Source organism: Notolabrus celidotus, chromosome 2 (genome assembly GCF_009762535.1).
Source record: "Notolabrus celidotus isolate fNotCel1 chromosome 2, fNotCel1.pri, whole genome shotgun sequence".
NCBI classification, from domain to species: domain Eukaryota; kingdom Metazoa; phylum Chordata; class Actinopteri; order Labriformes; family Labridae; genus Notolabrus; species Notolabrus celidotus.
This window is the reverse complement of record NC_048273.1, coordinates 19,825,933-19,848,786: the sequence shown is the minus strand read 5'-3', so window position 1 is coordinate 19,848,786 and position 22,854 is coordinate 19,825,933. Positions and strand designations below refer to the sequence as shown.

At 38.2% G+C, this 22,854-nt stretch overlaps 1 protein-coding gene across 1 annotated transcript in view; it reads right to left on the bottom strand.

Annotated features, from left to right (window-relative positions):
* Positions 1 to 22,854, bottom strand: part of pex5la (peroxisomal biogenesis factor 5-like a) — a 97,792-nt gene that overhangs the window by 40,856 nt on the left and 34,082 nt on the right. The window contains exons 2-3 of the mRNA XM_034675802.1: positions 12,657 to 12,761; positions 1,163 to 1,274 (exon numbers count right to left, since the gene is read on the bottom strand). Coding sequence (XP_034531693.1) covers positions 1,163 to 1,274; positions 12,657 to 12,761 — 217 coding nt within the window. The remainder of the gene's footprint in view (positions 1 to 1,162; positions 1,275 to 12,656; positions 12,762 to 22,854) is intronic.

Genomic DNA, 22,854 nt, shown 5'->3' with positions numbered 1-22,854 from the left:
ATGTTTACAATGAGGTTATAAAGACTTGAGGTCAGCTCATTGTGCAGCCATTCAACTATTTCTGTACATATCTCATGACACCAACAAAGCATTTATCACCACAGTTATTGCTGTGAGTCACAAATACAGAAGAATTCTTTGCAGTTTTCAGTACATTTGAATGAAAACATGACTATAACTCAAGATGCAATCAATTTTAATTCAAGACCTTTATTAAAAAAAGGAAGAAAAAGCTATACTGAATTTTGATTTCAAGTCATCCTCTTTAAAAATCTTGTTTGAGCTTATAAAACACAGGAGAGTCACAGCAACTCTAAGAAACAGCAACATCAAAGAGCCACCACCACAACCAGTATTGGGTTCGTTGTTGATCCCTTTAAAACAGGGACAATCATGGGGCCCTTAGAACGCTAGGCCACCAGCGCCCCATGATTGTCCCTGTTTTAGAGGCTACAGTCCTTGCTGCAGAGGTCGCTGGTTTGACTCCTGGCAGGTCGACCATTTGCTGCATGTCCTCCCCCACTCTCTACTCCCCACATTTCCTGTCTCTCTTCAGCTATCCTGTCATTAAAGGCAAAAATTCCCCAAAAACGTAACTTTGAAAAAAATTAAAACTGTTACAAAAAGTTATTGATCATTTTATTCTATTGACATTAATGCAGTGCTGCCTGCAAGCTAGTTCAGGCAGACAACTCAAGCTGCGCTGATTCATACTGACACGTCATCCTCTCTATCAGCTGATCTCAACATCCTCTCATTTGGCAGTCTATTCAAGCTGCAAGTCTCCCTGTCTCTGCCTCTGCTTTGCCAGTGCTCCTGCTTTCCTGCTCAGTGGTGTGTGCAAACTTCGTACCCACCTCCTCCTCAGCATCCACCTGCGGGCCCTGGGGGTTTTAGTCCCATCTCATTACTCCTCAATGTCTGCATTTAAATAATCTACGAGGAGTAATGAGGTTACGGGCCCGTACGCCAAACACAATACTGTATGCTGCAATAAACTTTATCTCAAGTAAACGTGAGTTGTCTGACTGAACTGTTAAAGATGAGCTTCAAAAACTATATAGTAAACTACGACTAGCACAGGGTATTGCGTTATATGTATGGTCACACGTCACCATTTGAATGGGCTTTATTTTCAAACTGATAAATGATTGTACTGTACCGGCTGTGTTGGAAGTCACTGGGCGGGAAAGCCCATCACACTTGGTCTCACAGAGGAAATCGTCGATGGAGGGGCTTAGCAGGGGGCGGCTTTCTTGTTGCTCACTCACCAGCTGTAAGGGAATAGAGAAAGAAACAGTTTAGGATTATATAGCATGAAACTCCTATTATAATGTCTACAAAAGTCCCTGCTGTGTTTAATGTAGTTGACTTCATCCCCATGGACACCAATGTATCTACTGTACTTGCATATTCCTAATTACTCCTCCACAATTAAAGATTCTGTTTTTAGATACGAGATAACACAGTTAAATCAACATCTTTCATTCCTTTGCGCTGCTGTTTCAATGATACTTCCTTGTTATGAGTTTATGTGAATAAAATATTAAAACTCCTGTTAGAAACCCGGGTACATGTACGCAGTTGAGTGAACTGGGCCTCCTGTGATAAATCAGTCTGTCATGGAAAGATGTGCATGTTAATACAATGCATGTTATGTCACTGAATACGCTTCCATTGAGAAAATCACAGAGATAAGCTGGGCTGAGAAAAACATGGTTGATGTCGCCCAAACAATAATTGCTTAAGCATTATTGCTTATCTCACCTTCCAAATCATAAAAATGCTAATCACCTCGCCTGTGATACACCAATTTGTGGGCTTGCCAGTGCAGCTGCAGAATACGTTACATCCAATTTATGATCAGCACCCTGAAGCCGGATACTCCAGGTGCAGCTGGTAGCAATTTGCCAACCTGTGATTCATATTTTGGAGGTGAAAACCAGTTTTGGCCCATTGTGAGGGTGAGCCACCACCACTAATGTCAGCCTGTGAAGAGTGTATAAAATGCTGGCAGCAGGCAAACATGACATTTGCTATTGTTGCTCTGCAGGCCAAGCTTGCCAGCAGAATTTTAATGAAGGCGCTAAAAGATTAATTGCCATGCAGGAATGGACGGCATATGACCTATATAAGATGTGTTGAGTGGGGTTTTCATAGCCCGTCTTTAGTCGGTGGGCATACCATTAAAAATGTATAGTTTGTCTGTAGTCCATTGTAATGTGACACCTTTTACACGTGCTTGGCTTTGTACCATAATAGTTTGGGTGTCCCATGCTTCTGTTATTTCTGTAGGTTCTCTGGATCAATGTGTAAAAGTGTTGAAATGAAAACTCCTCCATTTGCAAAGAACTGGTATGCATATATAATTATTTGCTTTGATACATAATTTATTCTTCACTACATGAGGAAAAGTCAATTTTTATAAGCTCTCTGAAATGAACAAATGTTCTATCAAGTGTTTTTTGTTATTTAGATTTCCCTTATTTACTACAAAAATTGACACAAATTAGAAAAGCATTTATTTTTTATGAAGTAAAGTTAGAAAAACTCCCCTAACTGCAGCCTCTAAAATGACAACAGAGTTGGATCAACGTCTCTGAAATGGTATAAATCATTCATTAATAATGAATGTAAGCGTTATTGCAAGGATGCTGAAATGTGATGCACTGATTTAACTCATGGTAGCATAAACTTGCAGCTCAGTGTCTACACTACATATTCCTTGAGTTTCCACAAAATCATGCAGTCACAAAAATGTAGGGCACAGTTATCCCACATGGTGAAACTACTTTTTTTGGGGACATTGAGAGTCTGTTATGAAACAGAAGTAGCACAAAAAGTCCAGATAGAACATTTAATAAGCATCATCAACCCCATAGCAGAAACAGAGTTTATGAAATCTTTGTATATAACTAGGTTTGTGTTTGCGATCCAAAATACAAGTCAAGGTTATTCTTTGTAGCCAGACATGTTTCAGAATAAAATTGGCACAAATTTGGATGAAAAATGGTAAAATTATAAAATGTCACGGTTAATGTCAATGTTAAATGTCACATTAAATGAAAGTGTTGAAGATGTTTTTAAAGCTGATAAAAATGGGTAAGAGTCTTCATGGACCCACAAAAACCTCATTAAGGTTCAACCACATAACCCTGCCACTTACAGAATACAATTTGTTTTTACTCATTTGTGGTGGACATGGAACATTGCTTCATATTTATTTAATTGAAATGTTTTGTCACTTGCTTGTGAATAAGAGTGACCAACAAAGAGATGAAAGCAAGCTTGATGCAAAGAATAAATATATTTCATGAGGAACACTAGTTTTGGATCAATTTATATTAATAGTTACACACACATAGAAAAGAAGCTCAAACTTTTCATCATACAGACAATCTTTGAAAAAAGCATGTACACTTTCTTTAGAATATGAGGTCATTATTTTGTTGTGTGAGAGTTTGTGCCAAGCTGAAAGAACGCTGATCCAGCACAGGTAATTAGAGTTTGTGCTGCTCTGGTGTCAGAATAAAGCTTCGGTTCATATGAAGCCTCACAGTGTGAAGTAACCTGATTTCATCCTCTGCTGCTGCCTGCCCAGGCATTCATGCATATTCTCAAGTTTTGGATGAACGCTACAAATCACACAAGGGGGCAGACTTGTTTTTAAAGGCCATATTTATTCAGTTATTGACACTCTGCTTATTCAGGGAAAGTGTTATCGAGTCGAAGTGTAGGCTGGGCAGTCATTGACTCCATTTCAGGTCTTGGGGGAAAAAGTGTTTTGATGTGAAAAAAGAAGCAACATTATCTTTTTTGTGCTGTGTGTACTGGTAATTGATGAGATAGTGTGTAGCTAAGGATGTGGTGTTAAACAGAGCACTGTTTCTGTTTTTCAGAAAATTATTATTTATTTATTTATACATAATGTATATTAGTAAATGTACTAGAATTTCAAAAATGACACCTCATGACATAGATGCAGTTCACCATGCATGCAACTATTTTTAACAACATAATGACATAAAAAGGATTTATAACGTATTGAAACATATTTAACTTTGGCCTTATGTTTTGCAGAAGTTGTGGGAAGTCGGATTCTTGACAGATGACAGTGTTTTGTATTCCATTATAAATAAAACTCATACGTCGACACTAGAATTCAAGGTTGGTTTTAAAGTTATTGTTATTTTCAATGTGGTGGGCCTTAAATGCCGGTAATATGTTGTGTCTTAGCTCCCCCTCTTTGCTGCTTGTTATGCAATTCTAAAGTTAGGTTGAGTCTGCATTATCATTGTGGCAACTGCTGTCAATGGGCTTCAAAAAACACTTCAGAAACAAATGGGCAACATCCATGTATTAAACAGTCTATGATAAAGTCGTGTTTTTCTTACCTTTCTCTTTCCTAGTTTTAGTTTTTGTACCCCTCACCTAGACTAGACGGTTAGTCAGAGTTTCAATTTTACATTTAATGGACAAGGACATTAGACACTTTGGAACATTCCTAGTTTATACCAGCCACAATTTACATTTACATTTATTTCCAACATTATATGGCACAACAATTTTGCCAAGCTGGGTCCACAGTCTTCATTTGGAAAATCTGCAATTTTGTATTACATTGCTCAATCTTTCCATGAGGATATGACATGTCGTCTAAAATATCATCACTTCTGAGTCCAAAATAAATCTGTTAGCAGCCTTGGTGTTATTTCTCACTGAAATGTTTCCATCCAAATGTTCCTCATCTTCCTCTCCTACCTCTGCCTCTGGGCTAGCTAACATTGCAGTTACCACATTATTGACACAACTTAATCTGAGGGCAGCTAACGGCATCATCTTTTTGTCCAAGTCATGATACTGTATGACCCTTGAATAGAAAGCCCTATCTGATAGGGGGCACGATGAAAGTAAATAGATGGCAAATGTGCAAAAGACAACAACCCAAAATGCTGTTTATCTCATTCAGAGTTCAGTGCATTGAAAACTTATGAGGCTTCTTTGCAATGTTCCTACAGTTTTGTTAACCTCAAATTTCCCCTTCCATTTCTCTATTTCTCACTGTTCCTTTGCAGTCTGTTAGACATGAAAAACACAGATTTTTTCTGTGTTGATGTACAGTGTGTTACATGAAATTGTGATGAAACCACAAACTAATGCACTACTGTACATTAGTGTATTATTATTGTGATGTTTCATCCTTTCTGTTTTGTAGAATGATTCTGTCTAAAATGTTTTCTTTTGAAGCTCCATAGCTGTCTGATCCATTCAGCACAGATGCTAGCTCAGCTGTATGTGTATAGTGCACTCTTTAGAAACTCAGTGGAGACATAGGCCCTCAGGACTGGAGAGAAGCTTTTTATAATGTAAATAAAATTCATAAATGCACATTTTGGCAGTGGATGAGTGTGTGTGAACCAGAGAAACATCTGTCAGGGAATAACAGTTTCTGTGACTTACAAAGCATCCATTGGAGGACATTGGAGAGTTACTGTGCGCATTACACAGAGGTGCTCTGATAAACCCCCTGTAGTCAGTGTAAAAATTCCCCGCACAATAGATGACCTTGGATTTCACTGCTTTTTCATGCATTCAAATACTCTTTAGATGCAGACTGTAGCTGTCCCTACAGAGTATGTGTTTTTGATGTTGTGGCCGATTGACTGAAGGTCAGCACTGTCAAAGAAGCTGCATGCAGGACATCTGCAGGAAACCATCGTCATCAAGTAACAGATTTATTTAGTCTTGAGGTTTTTTAGAGAGTAATGACAGATGTTAACAGGATCTTGGCTCAGAGCCCTGCAAGTCGTATTTATTGGCAAAAGTTGGCAGCGTTTTCATTCTCTCAGGAACTATTCCCTTTTGTTAAGTTGTGGGACAAGACCATTATTTGTGATCAAATGCAATCAGCCTGGCTCTTAATTGACTTGATGAGGGTAATTAAAGTAGGATCTCTGTAACATAGAGTATTCACTTTACCAGCTGTGTGATGAATCCCAGGAAGTTCAGGGGGGAAGGGGGTCAGTTTAACTTCCAATGGAATTTTCCGCCACTTTGGTTTAAATTTTAATGATCCTGTGAATACCATCATGAGATTAGCATTCATGTTTTTTTAAGGGTAAGTGCACTGAGTTCTTGAGAAGATGCTATTTAGTTCAGACATTTATGTAACTTTTTTTAATCCATTGGTTACATTGTAATCAAATACCTGTGAAGAATGATGTCTATCTTTATTCCCTAATAACAGTGTTGGCTTCTGTACTTGAGGTGCTATTTTAAAAATTATTGCACAGCAACAGGCTGAGCGCTAAATATATAGGCAAGGCAAGGCAAGTTTATTTATAAAGCACCATGCATACAAAGAGCAATTCAAAGTCCTCAGATGTTTGACATAATACATGTCTATATTACCATGAAGCCTACTAATATTATTTGCACAAATATATTTTCTCTGTACAGCCTCAGAACTGTTGAATTAAAGATTGTCTGCTGTTGGTTGCGTCTAACAAACAACCTAAAAGTTCAGTCATAACTTTAGAGATCAAGGGTGTGGCTGTGCATCATAACTTGCTATCTCCTAATGAAGGACACTGCATCATCTGAACTGCCCACAGTATGATTGTTGTTGATGTTCTTCAAAGTGCTTCCTGTGATTGCCATTGGGTCCAATTTTGAATAATGGTTTTAGAAAAAATGAGACCTCTGCATTTTCCTCTTCTAATCATGCAGAAAATGGGGACAGAAGATATCCTGCATTCATCTGGGGAGATGCATGAGGCACTTTGGTAGCAGGTAGCATGCAAGCGCCAATTATCGCTTCCCTCCTGAGCCACTCACTCATTATGCTCACTACAAGAAGCACATCATTTTCTCTACCACTTTTCCTCCTTTGCTCCCCTCTTGTTATACATTTTTGCTTCTCTTCTTCGCAAAGTACTTTGTTTACAAGTGCTTTAAGGAGAAATATAGACAATTATGTAATGGAAAACTTCAGCTAATTGTGTCGCTTGGGCTTGTCTCAGAGATGTCTCATATGTTGTTGTTAAGGGAGCAGTGTAGCAGTTAAGCATGTCAGAGTTTTGAAGGCAGGGAGGTTGAGGTGAGGACAGGGGGAGGTGGAGAGAATGGAAAACACCACATTAAGGGAAAGATGGAAATATCAAAGACTGAAAACTGTTGTTAGATAAATCCTGGAGGCTCTGTCAAAGATGGTTGCCCCAGAAATAATTACAGACAATGTCTTTCCCATCTATATTTTTTCATTCTGTATGTTTTTTTTTTATTCTGATAGTAAGTCTTGTTTAATGCTGCAGGTTGTTTACTCATTACAGTGGTGCTAAAGCTGTTGCAGTGGGTGGCAATGAATTGTTCCATGTACTCCTACAGGCCTTCAGATTGGAGTTCACCTCGCTGGATATTTATGACTCTTCAACAATGACTTTGCATGATTTGCCATGTGGGAAAAAAAATCTCAGCTATACTTTTCTTGATTTTTACTTCCAGTTTTCTGCCTTTTGTGTAAAAATCTATTTTAAAGGATGATAATAGAATATTCTGTATTATCTTTTATTCAGCAAACCCCATGAAAGTCCAAAACCAACTCCACAACCATCTTCAATACTTCAATATTTCTTTACCCTCCCCATGGTACTCAGCCCAAATCCATATATTCCCTGTATTTAAAAATTAGGTCACAAGTAAGGATGTGCACGTTTAGCCAACTGAGCGGTAAGATGTTGTCACCCCTGAGGGGTATACTATGAAGCAAATTCAACATATCCTTGATATCTTTTCATGATCTGGCTTCAGTGAATCTAACAAAGGAGATCGCGCTAAACTGTCTCAAGAAGCTGGTTATCAACATGATGGGTCAATCTAGAATTACTCTGAGCACGTTCACATGAACGGGGCGGAGAAGGCAACTTATGATCAATCACAGACACGGACAGTCTGCTGTCAGCACATCAACATATTTTTCAAAAACTGCACTGATATTAGAAACATATGAAGAAGTTAAACACATAATCCAGATTAACTTCAACACAGCTGTGTTTGAAACATGAAGGAAGAACTGAGAGATAAGACGAAAACTGTTTGAATGCGCAAATTATGTCTTACTACTCATCATTCAGTGCAGATATATCTGACTATAATAACTCTGTTTATTCCCTGACAGTGATCTCTCTCTCTGATTTAATCTTATTTCGTGTGTGACAGTTTTAAATGTAATATTTTAGCTGCAGCCCTGACGGTCTCAAACTGAGTGCTGTGGAGAAATAAAAATGCATTTTTATATCAAATGCAGTACAACTTCACCTGACTAACCTGTTTAGTCACTGTTTAAGTATGATGTCAGGAAAGATAATCAATAACTGTCATCAGTATTTATTATGTAAAATCATACAGGTAGACTTAGGGCCTGATCTACTAAGATCCCAAATAACGAGCGCTAATTTGCGTGTGCAAATAATTTTGCACATGCTATTTCTGGGCGTTTTGCGGGTGATCTACTATGACTGCGTGCGCAAATGATAAGTGTAAAAGTGATGCAGACAGCCCTTTAATAAGTATTTTGCGTGTGCTATCGGCTGTCACCATGGAGAGTTTGAGAGAGCAGAGTGGTCTTAAGCGATAAATGAAGTTTGAAGCCATGGAGTTGGAGATCTTCGCATGTGGGCCGCTGTGCCACTTTTACTAAACTTTATAGCTGGTGATACAGTGGCCTAATGTGCTCTCATAAGTTGAAACAGTTAAAATGGGTGTCAGAATGATGCGGTCGCTATCCGTGGTGCTGAACTGCTTTGAATTTGTGTTGTTTCATTTATTTATTTGTGTTGTTCTCTTGGTTTGTTAGACTTCATGTCCATTTGATTGACTTCAAAATGACATAACTGTTTGTAAAAACTATAGTAATGCTTGTAAGCCCCGCTGTTGCGGGCATGTTGTAAAGTTATGATGAGCTTTACAGTGGCCGCAGCCAGGTGTGCGTAACGCTGTGCCAGTTTGCACCTGCCTTTCAAACATGCTAAATATAGACGCAAAAATACCGCTCGCTATCTGCTTCAGGTTTGATAGATCACATTGCGTGTGCTAAATGATAACATTTGCATCTCCTCCTCCCAGTATTTTGCACGTTCTGATGATCTACATGTATTCTGCATATTCATGAAGGCAAACACACTAAATGGATAGCGAGTGCTATTTTACTCTTTTGACAGACGCAATCCTCGGTGCTCCCGGTTAGTACATCTGCTTTGCGCGCGCCATCAAGTTTGCACGTGTTTTTATACACGCAAACCTTTAGTAGATCGGGCCCAAAGTGTCCTGCCCATCTCCCCCTCCCCTCTTCATAGTTGTTTACTCAAATCATTTTTACTTTTATTATTATGGGCCTGAAATGCTGTTGTGTCTAAGCTGGTAAATAGCTACGACACGAATCCTAAGCGCGCGCACAGGTGCTTAGGGTTCGTGCCGGTCTTGTCACACCGCAAGAGGGGCTACCTGGTTGATCCTGCGAGTAGCCTATGCTTGTCTCAAAGATTAAGCCATGCAAGTCTAAGTACACACGGCCGGGACAGTGAAACTGCGAACGGCTCATTAAAACCTGGATGTGAACAGATGGCGACGGATGGTGTCTTGTGCAGTTTGACAGTATTTTGATCTAGGAAATGGAGATGACATTGTATGTAGGCTGTGTCTGCTTAAACTGGCCTTTTCCACTTGGAGCGATGCGTAACCAGCTCAGGCATGTGGGCATTAACCTACAAGGAGAACCAAGGCTGGTGGTGCTAGCTCTGCTAATGTTAGCAAACCAATTTGACATTGTGTCCCCACAGACTGTCATCTTAATAGACTAGATGGTTAGATGGAATTTAAAATTCAGTCAAAACTACTTGGAAATACTCACTTCAGTACAGAGCCCGTCACATGTATACAGTTGTATTAATCTTTAAAGTTATAACTTTGAATAACAGCTGGGTACTGTAGTTCCTTACAAACCTCACTTGAACATGTATTAAAAGTATGTGTCTTGGTACTATTGTTTGCTGCTGATTTGGAACTTAATTTTGATGGTACTAAAATAATTTTGTAAGGAATTAATATTAATAGCAGCATGTTTATGTAACTAAGTTTTCCGCAGCAGAAATGTGGTTCATTGATGAGTTTTGATCATTTTTACTTGAAGCTTTAGTCCAGAAAGAATTAACAGCACTTTTTACTGCTATGCATGCATTGCTGTCGTTAACACAGTTTTGCCAGTTTTGTTTTATTCATAGGATTTGATAACATAAAGCGAGGATTTGGGTGATGATGTGATATCACAGTCAGCAGCACAATAACTGTTTGTGAGTAGGACTCCTAATGTGCTCCTCAGACATCCCGAATGAATGTCCTTCCTATCACTGGAGAATGTGATGTCTTGTCTTATACTGTTTTTTATTGTGCTTGGCTTTCCTCTGTTATGTAATCTGGGGCTGAGACCCCTGACACTGGAGCCCATTGAGACATCATATGTGATATTTAGCTTTACAAATAGACTTAACTTGACTGGACATGAGGCGTGAGGGACACAGCCTGTCAGTTAGCCTCTGTCACTTGATGTGACATGGAGCTGGGATGTGATGCCTCTCAGGCTGCAGCCTCAGCCACTGGAGAGGACAGCAGTCATGAGCTGCTGACTACACGGACACATTGCTCTTTGGTATTTTTATTATGATGTGTATGCTCCTTTTAAAAAGGATTAAAGAAAATCATATTTATTGCATTTTGGAAAGCAGGTACCAAGAAAAAATACCGGTTCTCGACACCAATCCGTACTGAACAGGGATCATTTTCAATATTTTGGCGTTTTGAAGAATTGCTGCTTTACTGACTGTCTCTTAATGCAGTCACTAGATGGTAATGTGCTGTTAATCTGCCAGTACTCTGTCATGAAAGCATTACCTTTAGCCTTGTTACCAAAATATTTAATTTTGCACAAGCAGTGGCTTCAAATATGCCCAGAATTTCTACTGTGGAGTAAAAATAAGGCATCTACAGGAAACCACCATTGTTTTTGAAGTGTGTTTTATGGTGAGGTCCATGCAGTTTGAAAATAAAGATTTAACATTAATATGTTGTAATATGTTTAGTCAAATATGATACATTTCCTTATCATCTTTACGTCTATGCTGGTGATTTGTTGACCAAAGTATGACCAGGTCCCTGGTATCCCGGTTTCTGTTATTGCTGTTGTAAGATGTAAAAAGATCTATAATGTAAACAATCTGATAAATTTGATTCATGACAACCCTGGAAATAGTAATATTTACCCTGTATTAATATCAAACATGCAACATTAACTAATTAGATTTACATGGCAGCTTCATTACTCAGACAGTATGTGACTGATAAATGGCAGAGAAAATATTGACTCAGCTAAGCAGCTTTCCTTCTCATGTATTGTTGATGATGATAATTGATAAATGTTACTAACAGTAATAATCTACCTGTAGTCTCCATAATATAGATAACAGTGCAGCATGTTAAGGGAAAACAGTCTATGCTAAAAGTTAATCTCCTGATATACAGCTTCTGAATTTGTTCCAGCTGTAAGTTTTGTGTCCCTTTCTTTTTCTTGCCTCACATACAGCGACTTAAATTATGACAAATCAAGATTATATTGATAAGAAAATTAGCTTTTTATTTTTTAAAATATGTAAGTCTTATGTGTTGGTGCAAACTCAGCAGCTTCTTCCCGTCAGCAGAAACGCTGAAGCTTAATTAAATCCCTCCACTTGAGTGGCAGCATTATTTTGGTTGCACGACAGCTTATCAAAACCAAACATTTGATTAGAAAATCAAACAACTATGAAGCATGCTACAGGTTATTAAAAACACAGATCTACAAGAGGATACACAGCCATACTACTCCACACACACACAAATACAAATACAAACACAAACACACTGTACAAAAGCAATCAAGCACAGAGCAATAAAACTCATATTGGCATGTGGAGCAGCGACTCCGTCCTATAATACAATTATAGTTAAAAAGCAAAGGAGAAGTGAAAAGCTCAGCAGCGGGTAAACACTAATTTGCTGCAGTAGTTTTTGTACACAGAGAGCTCAATCAATAGCTCAATGCCATGCTGTGTGCATTTAGAAAAGGCATTCATAGGCTGTTTGTGCAGAGGATTAGCTGCTTATGAGGTGTAAAAAAAAGTTCATGGGGAAGTTTTCTGACCTGATTAGGAAGGTTAGAGGAAATTTGTGGCCCTCTGGTTAATCCACCCCCCTACATAAAATATGCACAATAGGAGTTAAGCATGAGAGCACTATGAATCTGTCAGAGGCTAATTTGAAAAGATAAAAAGTTATGTGTGTAATTGCAACAATTTAAAGCTTCCTCTATGGATCATAAGATCACTATTCAGTGTCTGTGTAAATATAGTCAAGGGTTTTATACCCCATAGAGCAGCTGGAAAAGGAATATTTGTATCATCATTGTTAGATACAACAGTTAAAAGTAATGAGTTAGTAGACAGTAGCGGTCAGTTATAGGACACTCAAAGCTTTGCTGATGTTCAGTATGACCAACACAGGAGGACGTTCCACTTAGAAGCGGTGGAGGGTAGGGCGGGAGGGGGAGTTTCTGAAATGGTTCTGCCCACCTTGGTAGTCACTGTGAGGAGGGGCTTCCCTTCTGATGACGCCTTACTGGGTATCTCCTTCAGGACCATGGCAACAGTCTTATCTGCAGCCCTAGAGTCTTTCCCCTACAACAGTGAGATCAACAATGACTTGCGTCAGGAAAGTTGGACAACTCAGTGCTTATTTGCCCCCGTCACAGGGCATCTTACAGAAAAGACTTAACCTTGTGATGATGGAAATACTGTGTGGGGTCATCTACAGTAACAGAACATCTACTAAAAGACATTTCCACAAGACTATGGCAATGAAAACAAGGTTACTGCACAATGTGGAAGGTAGACGGTGATGAGCATGTTCATACAGAGTAACATACAGAGCTCATTACACAGACCTGAGTATATACTTGCAATTATACTAGATGTAGGACGGATGAACGTTCATGTCTACTGGGCAGCTGGCATTTTTTTTGTATCTTGTGTTGCAAAGATGTCAGAGCTATTTTAAAAACTGCAACTTTTAGGTTATTGAAAAGTTGAAATTTTACACTAACAGTATTGCAATATGTGTCAGTTATCTCTGATACAGATACCAGTACTGCCTGTGATACTGCCAAAATGGGATATCCTGTACCAAACTATTTCTTTCTGAAAAGACTTACGTTTCTATTCAGTCACACTCCCTAGAGAAAAACATTTAGCTTTTACTAAATATTGCAAAATGGACTTACCAAAATTGCTAGAAGTAATGCTGTTGTCCTGATTCTGTTGATCAGTTTACAAGTTTACTGTACCAACGAAACAAAGTCTGTATTTCTGGAGTCTGTAAGTTACTAGTCATCAGTACAGATACAGTCCCTGTCCTGTCTGACGTCTAACCAGACTGTGATGTGACCAGCACAGTACCTCCAAACACACACACACACACACACACACACACACACACACACACACACACACACACACACACACACACACACACACACACACACACATCGACTGTCCTACCATCTATCTACCACACACAGCTTGTGATAGGATACAAACTGTGAGGTGATTGTCCAATATTTATGAGGGCTACATTACATAACAGTAAAAATTGATAACATAAAAGGTCAGATTGATTTTGACAGCCTTTTGTCACCGGCCTTTTCAAATTGACTTTATGACGGATGCTTGACTGCAGACCAACAAGCTCTCACTCAGACATCAGTTCTTTTTAGTTTCATCAATCAATCATTTTCTATTTAGATGATGCTGGATAACAAAAGTTATCTTCGGACACTTTTAAGAGTAGGTCTAGACTGCACTCTTTGTTGGGAGAGCAAAAAGCATAAATCATACGATGTGATTGATCATTTTACGACACACATATTTTTTAGAATTACAGCTGACACGGGAGACCACTCATCAAACTTAAAACTCTTCATCCCCTGCAAGAGAAACAAAACAGCTGTTCACTTTCTGTATTTTATAGACTCAGTAAAGCCGACTGTTCAGACTCAGCGAGAAGCAGCTGAGAGGCCTTTTAGCTGGATCTTATCTTCCCTTTCCCAACTCCCTGGAAAATGAATTAGTCTTTTTTTTCCACTGATCATTTCACAAAGTGAATGTGCAAGCTCTTGAGAGTTCCCTTGAAAATCTTAATGCTCTTAATAAAGTCCTAAAAGCCACCTGTGCCCACTCCCTGGCTCTGTCTCACTCTGTGCATAAATCAACAACACCTTTCACCAAGAGGATAACAGTCGCAGAGCGATGTTCACACGGTCACAGATGATTCAGGGAAGCTCTACACAAGCACAAACATTTGTTTTGAGTTGTTTTCACTAAATGGCAGATGATGCTGTTTGTAAAGTGCTGAATGTTATCGCTGAGCCGTATGTGCAGGTATTGTGCCAGCCAACAGTGTTGAAGATATCTTCCACCCGGCATACAGACGGTTTGTATTGGCGAACAGTCCTGGCAGGCCTGACTGTGTTGTTCTGTGTCAACTTTTGCCAAGGTAGCTCTTCTTTTTCTAGGAATGATTATAACCGTAAATTTTTGGGTGGCATTCTGCAGTGGACTTCTATCGAGGGATTGGATAGTTTTTGTGCTTTTGCATTTTTGTTTTTAACAACAGTGCAACCTTAACAAGAAGATAATTATGTGCTTAAAATAAATACCATGGAGGGTTTTTATTTTGGAAAATTCAGGCTGCCAAAGTCAGAAATATGTGTTAATAACTGTTGTTAAAGATTATCTGATTATACTGACAGAGCTTATTGAAACAACTCTAACATATTATCATTTTATTGTTTTCCCCTCTAATACAGCAGCATGTGACAAAAGATTTAATCACTGTGAGGCTGTTCTGGACGATAAAATCTGAAAACAAATTACATATAGCAGATGAGATTGACTACAGCATTCTGCAAACAGTTTAAACAAATCATTAGGTGCTGACGGTGGCAGAGGATGTAAATGTTTCTGTTTATCTCTAGGCTCTGTGAATCAGTTTACAATCTCCCAGCCAGCTCTGTTCATCACTGAACTAATACAAAAAAGCGTATCACTCAGGCATTCTCATAAAGGATTGAACATCTTTATCAACTTAGCAGCAAATTTATACAGAAAGATTCAGCAGTACAGAATCATTACAAGACTGTTGTTTGTCTACGCCTGCATAGAGTTTTCTTCCACATGCAATGCTCTGCATCTATTCTAGGAAAAAGCATAATTACTTGAATATATTCTTTACGCAGAACAGCACTTCTGCTTTCAAGATAAATCATAAGGAGAGAAACCTGACTTAGCAGATCATCTAATTGACCAACTATTGCTGTCTGCTTCCTGTAGGAGTTGCTTTTTTTAATGTCCAATCTGGAGTCAGCAAGAAGAAACTATAAAAAAAATCCTTGTAGGAGCTAATGAAGGCCTTCTTTGTCCAGAGGGCTATTTTAAAAGTGACGAAAGAATGACTTGGACTTTAGCTGTCCAGCCTGGGCTTCTCTTTTTCCAAGAAAGTTAAAAAATGGTCCAAAAAGTTTCTTAATAATGCCCAATTTTAACAACTTGGAGGGATTGTGTTTTCAGAGAACATATTCATCATATTGCCTGTGATTTTAAAGAGGGCCTGGTCCATCACAGACAACCTGTATCCAACCCTGCATTTTAAGCATGGGACCCTTTCTGACAAATTCTAGTCACCTTCGATTTTATGCTGTCATCGTCTGCACCTCTAAACCAGTCAAGCGACTTTTTGGAGTTGCAGAGTTTTGTTTGTGACTCTAAAGAGTTTGCTTTTGAATCAAATGTTTTAAATTCTCATAAAAAGAGGAACAAAAATGAGACTGAATCAAGTATCTTAACTTTAATCTTAGAGCAGCATTGTAATACTCAACCTGGGGATTGTTTCTGTTTAACATTGTGAATTTTCACTTGGTTAAAAAACAACAATTTATTCAGCCTTTAGCTGTATGTTTAGCTCAGTTGGCTATCATTGATCACTTGTGCTAGTTTTATAAGCCTGCTAGCCTACATGATGTCATCCAATTAGTTTTTAGTTATCAGTGCTATAATCTCTCATCTTTCTTCTATTTTTCTTCTTCTTCTTATGTTGTTGCTCCTATTTTGTTTTGTTTTTGTAGTGTCTTGTAAGTCCATATGGGCTGGGCACCTTAAGGTGCACGAAACGATGAATAATAAATAAAATAAACTAAAATAAACTAAAAAACTAAACATATATATTCATGGCAGATGTTGGCAATGTTTCACACTGATTGAAACTGGCCAATAGATACATTGCTTTCACCATCCAGTAAAGGTCCTGCTCACTACACCCAGCTTGACAGCAAGTGAGTTGTTAAAACTGGAAGCAAAACCTTCAGAATTGAAAACATTAATTTGCACTTGCATATTTAACCACAAATGTCTTGAATCTGCAATGTGAAAAAAGATTGCAGTGTAGATAAGCAAGATCTGCTGTAGAGGCAATGGTTTTGCTCTCAAAACTGTCCTGTTTGATTGCACAATAAAGATTAAAGTTCCCCTATATAATGTAATTTCTGCATTAGGCTTTACACTAAGTCTGTGTGTCCTGAAATCTACTTCAAGAACAAAAGCTTATATGGATTAAATAAGCCAAAGAGGCATATAATCTTTCTGTGTACAGTGAAGCGTAATGCAACGCAAACAGTGGATGAATGGTGGTCCGAACTGATGGTTAGTAAAATTTGATTTTTAATGCGCAACAGCAATATTGTACCTTTTTTTTTGGGGGGGGGGGGGTGCATTAAAAAGATAGAAATGAAATAATCTATATCAAATTTCACATTCCATTACTTCCACACAGGAAAATGTAGTTTATCATATCAACTCTTTAGAGATAAAAAGGTGCAAATGGCTCCAGGAGAGGTAAATACAAAAAATAACAAATACAAATAGGCTTAATTAAACAGGAAATAGCCTTACTGTATTTACTTGACTGAGTTTGCTTAAAAGTTAGACTTGCATGTCTGGAGTTTACTTTTGTTTGAAGGTATTCCACTTTAATAAACACAAAAGCCTTCAAAACTATAGAGAAAACTAGACACCTTCGTTGGATAAGCATGCAAATTGTGATAGGGTCAAGTTAATACTAAAATTTACATTCGAACATCCTTTATTGTTGTTTTAATACGTGAAGAGTGCTGTAGAAAAAGGTTAAATACTATAACACAGCTTTTTACAGTGTATGTTGCATAAGGTCATTAAAGCTTTTTAATGTGGTGTTGATATTGAACATGAACAACAACCCGTTTTCTTTTCTCTCTGGAGATAACGTTCAATTTTCACTGTAAAGTTATTTAAAGTTGTTTCTGTAAAGCAAAGGTTTGCCATTTGCAGCATAAAATGTCAGGATTAGGTACATGTGACTCAGCTCAAACTGTTTATGTTGAAGCTTTGACCTCAAAACAGTGACTGCTTTTAATCTTGTTGAAATGACAAACCTCTTAAGCAGGGTCACTTTTGTAGTGATACATGCTGACTCAAATCTGTTATATTTAACTGTTTCCTCAATCTGTATTTATATAGCTTTAACAGAAACACAAGTTTTATATTGTAGTTTTACAACATTACAGTCTTCACAACATTCTTCACAGTTCATGTAAAAGAAGGATTACATGAGGGAGTACCCTCTGCTAAAATCAGGTCACCTTTCTGTTTAACCCCTTTCACGGTATTGAACTTTTAGTACCATAAGCACAGCATTATAAAGTGGTTTATTCCCTCAACATTGGTTTAGGATCAGTGTATACAAGACATTGGTTACAGTATGGTTAAAAAAAAATTTGGGATTGAAAATGAAATCCTGGATTTGGATACTCATTTTGTCTCACATTCAGTAATAGGAGTAAGGTACTAATAAAGGAATAACAGCTCCCCATAGGATTACAAGGACTGGTCAGAACCTGGAGCACAATCTGCTCACCACGTCGACCACATGCTGAAGTATCAGCTGGCTGTGATCATGTGCTGTAACTTTTGATGCCTGGCAGACTTCTGGCCTCTCACCTCCTGCTTGATTCTGCTCCCGGCCTCAGAGAGATGTCACGAACAACAGCTGGGGTGACTCTCTGCAGTGTGAAGCTGATCACAGTGAGGGATGAGCATCTACTCTATCAACACTTGTGGGGAAAATTTGTTGCACACTACTGGCTACAGTGAGCTGATATACAATAATGAGTCGGCTGCAGCATGAGTGGGACTCAGGGAGTTTGTGTTAATAACAATGATAAAGCCGATCCTCCACAGAGGGAACAGGCTACTCTTCAGAGGGCAAAGATCTGGCTACAAGCGGAGCCTCATACCAGCTATACAGTTAGTCTCAGTATGGCTTATTAATTACTGAAAACAGGCACAAACACGATCACTGCTGTATATTGGGGTTGGCACAACTTAAACTGTAAAACAAATTTAGAGTTGAGTGGGTTTAATCATGTTTCTGTGTCAAAATACTCACACTTTAGGTGTGAGCTTTTGGGAATTTAACTGAACACATACCAGACTATTTGACTACTAAGAGACTGTGCAGTTTTATTTAAGCCTAATATTAGAATGTGAAACAAAATAATGTTTAAAAGTTTTATCCCAGCGTCCTTGATATAGTCACCTAAAGAGATGCTTGACATAATTACCGCACACACATTCAAACTGAAAAAGAGATTTCTGCAAAGTCAGAGAGATCTAAATACTGCAGACATACACACATCGTGCTTAGAGTCACACACTCACTTTTGTGCTGACACTCAATGTATCGGCCCTGACTGCTTCAGATATTAAAGACATAACTAACTTCCAAATAGTGCAAATACTTGGAAAAAGCTAGCTAAAACATATTAGTTTCCACAGTTCTTCAATTACATTCCTGTCGTTTAAACCAAAGCTGCTCAAGGGGAGGTTTTCTATCACTGTGACATTTCCTGCCACTGTTTATTTGCTTTATGGGCTGTACAAAGATTGCTTCTTGTAATGAACAGGGTAAAGTGGCAGAATGATATGTCACCTTAAAGTACTTGAAAGTAACAGCTGCTCATACATCATTGTCCAAAACGGTTGGCCTGAACTAGAGTTGTGCACATTTCTGTTTTTTTATGCTGACACAAATCATAACCAGAATTACAGCCTGCATCTGAGAAAAAATTATGTTTGAGTGCAAATAACAGCCCTCAACACCAAGTATTGTCCCCTGAGCACACATTTAGTGTCCACTCATGTTTCCCAAGCAGTTTATGAAGTCCCAAAAAAGTGACATTGAGTCTTTGCCAGCCAAAAACATATTCTGAGGCCGGATATAACTCTCAAAACCTGAAACGCTTATTCAGGTCTCTGTTCGTGAGGCTATGTTCGTCTGTGCTTAGGGCAAATTTATCTTATTTAATTGCAATTATTGTAATGTGAACATAATTATAACCCTGAAAACAGCGTAGTGAATTTATTTTTAGTCTCTAATCAGTTTTTGGATTCCTTTGTTACCTTATTTCCTCTAAAACAAAGGTGCAATTCAGGCCATAGAACTAATTAGGGGCATTGGAGGCTGCAGCAAAGTTTTCTGTTTTTAATTGTCTCTGGTGTGTGCATAAAATGTCATCTAACGACGCATAATTTAGCATAGGAAATTAGCCCCACACTGCTGAAGGCGGTAAAAGTTGGAGCTCGTTTTCTAGAAATAATCAGACTAGTGAAGCACGGTGGTTTCCTCTGAGAAGGACAGAATCAGATTCTCAGATAAGTTTCTTAACTTCTGCTTTGAGTTGAAAGGATTGTTTGACATGATGGGGAAATCAACTGATTTGCTTCTTTACCATCAGAAAAGCAATGAAAAGTTCAGGTCTTTACTTATGTTACTCTCCACAATGTCTGCGTGACAAACAATAAGCTGAAGACAGCAGTTAGCTTAGACTAGCACAAAGACAGGAAAGAGAAAAAACAGCTAGCTTAGTACAGTTTGAAGATTACAAAATCCATACCAGCAAACTATTATATTCACTGCAAACCACATACACACCAATTCAAAAAAGAAGATATTTACTGCAGAAAGAAACATGTTTACAGCCTGGTACAAAAGACGAGTGTCTGGATAGCTAATTTCTCGATTGGCACACACTGTAAGGGGGTGAATTTTTTTCTAATGCTGCAATTTCGAAGATATTTAGATTATGAGTCTTCCAATGAGAGGCACAGCTGACTTGATTGACAGGCGGGTTAGGGTTAGGGTTAGGGTTGCACACTGTAGCTGTTGGCTAGGAGGCTCATTATTTACAGAGACAAACCAGTGCTAACAAACCAGCTGTTCAACTTTGTTGGCCAAAGTCTGAAAATTGTATCTTACTATTTTAGTGCAGAACAGTCTTCATACAGATATATCACTGGTATGAATTAAACTGGATCAGTGTGAGAGCAAGCAGCACTGATGTTAGCTTTCTACGTTTCCCTGAGACGTAGCTTCAGTGTAGAAAAGCTTGATTTCATGTAGAGTAACTATCATAGTTCTCTACATTTTACTTGTAGCTTTTAACACTGCGTTTAAAGAAATACAATTTAAAAGCATATGTATCCAACTTAAATCACTTCAGTCTCTATTTATTTATTTATTTATTTACTCAAAAGTCACTGTAAAGTCGAGCCCACAGATTGCTTGGAGTGCAGCGCTTAGCTAGTGATCAGTGTAAAAGTGTTTGCCTGTCAGGAATGTCTCCCATAGTACTGTGACAGGTGAGTCTGTATGGGTTTAAGCATTGGTAAGGCTTTAAACCCCTCAGTCAACAAAGGGGTTTGAGGCGATTTGCTGAAAGCTGCCCTGTGGCTATATTTCTGCACCTGCAGCGTTTAACTGCTGAAGGCCTTGTCAGGCTGCTGATGTGAACGAGACCCAAGACAAATATGTTTACTTTTGCTGATTCAGGTTTCACATAGGTGAGATTGGCTTTGTAGAATTGATGAGACAGAAATAATTAAAAAAACCTGAACCCGCATTTGTTTTTCTTCTTTTAATGATTAACTGTAGATATTAAAGTGCAACAAAGTCAGGCACTTTTATTGTTTATACTTAATATTTATAGTGTCGCAATCTGTATTCAGAGCACTGATCATATTTCACAAAAGGTAAGTCAACACTAACTGCTGTTTGATGGCATTTATCAGCTTGCTTTACATTTGTTGACTGTTGTATTAACTCAGAACATCTGTTAATAACTTTAATAACATCAATAACTTTATAAATTTATAATTGAGGTAATAATCTAGAAACCATTAAACTTCAATCTTTTAAATTAGCATCAGACTTGGAATAATTTCAGATGCTTTGAAAACCTTATTGATGATGGAGTAACACAAGTTTCTGTGAGTATCTCCATCTCACACCCTCTTGGTGTGGGTGCTTAGCTCCAAGTTATTCCCATTTAAGTTATTACATTCAGGAGGGGCGTGACCTCCATTACATGATGTAACGGTTTGCTTCTGTAGTGATTTAGAACACTTCTCTTGTCAGAAAAAAATTCTTGAGAAGCCAAAGTTCCTGGTACCCAGGCAAAAGTTTAAAACAAATGCCAAATATCCTGTTGAAATACTGTCAAACCTTTCTCTGCAGTGAATGTCAGCACTCTGTATCTAATAGGGGCCATGGGAACAACTATAAAACCAAAATACAGAAAAGTTGGTTTTGTGAACACACTCGAAAAAGATACTAAACTACTTTCTACAGAAACAATAGTTTATAACATGTGGCTGATGAAATACTGTTTATACAACAGTAACTAATTCAATCAGTAAACACTTTTATAAACAAAGATCCACATACAATTCTTATTCTAATTCAGAATGAGAGAGAGGAGAAAACCTACTCCACTGATTCCCTGTATACCTAATTAGAGCAGCGCCCATCTGAGCATTTTTCATTATGGGGAAGATGTACCGCAGAAATGAAGTGACACTCTTGGAAAGGCAGAGGACTGTAATGCCTCTTAATGGGGATAGATAGTGAAAAAAAATGTCCCCGAGGGTTTGCAGGCTGCTGCTCTCTTGGACAGCTGAACAAATACATTTTAAATAGAAATCAGTGCAGAGACATCAGTCTGCAGAGTGTGTGTTTGGGTACTATGGCACTATCAACCACAAAACTACACCAAGTTCAAACCATTAAGAATCACCTTAATGTGCTAGCGGTCACATTGATGAACTGTAAATGCAGTGATTGGCAGGGCTGGATGCTGCTTGGCTCTTTAGGCCTCTGGTAAAGGGCCAACGTTATGTCAACAATTGACTTTAAATAAGGTAGATTGTTATAAATGTTGAAATCATTTATAAGTGTGAGAACATTTGCAAATCAGAATGAACAGAGGGCAGCATGAAAAGTGATCTAGAAATGTATGTTCATAGAGAAATGTGTCTTAGTCTTGCAAAACAGATTAAATATTGTGAACACATCCTTGTTGTGTATTTACCAGTGAGGGATGTGGTTTACCAAAAAGCCTGCATGTGTTACACAAAGTACAGTACACTGAAATTAATCTTCCCCTAGGATTACAGGCACAAAAAAAACCCACCAAAAATATAAAGAATAAGAAATAAATGGCTAGATATTCAGCATTAGAATACTTATCCGTCCATTGACAGGACAAACTATTAGTTCCTTTGCATGTTACAGTATCTCTGTGTCGCTTGTACTGCTGCTAAGAACAAATTTAACCTTTTTAAGGCAGGT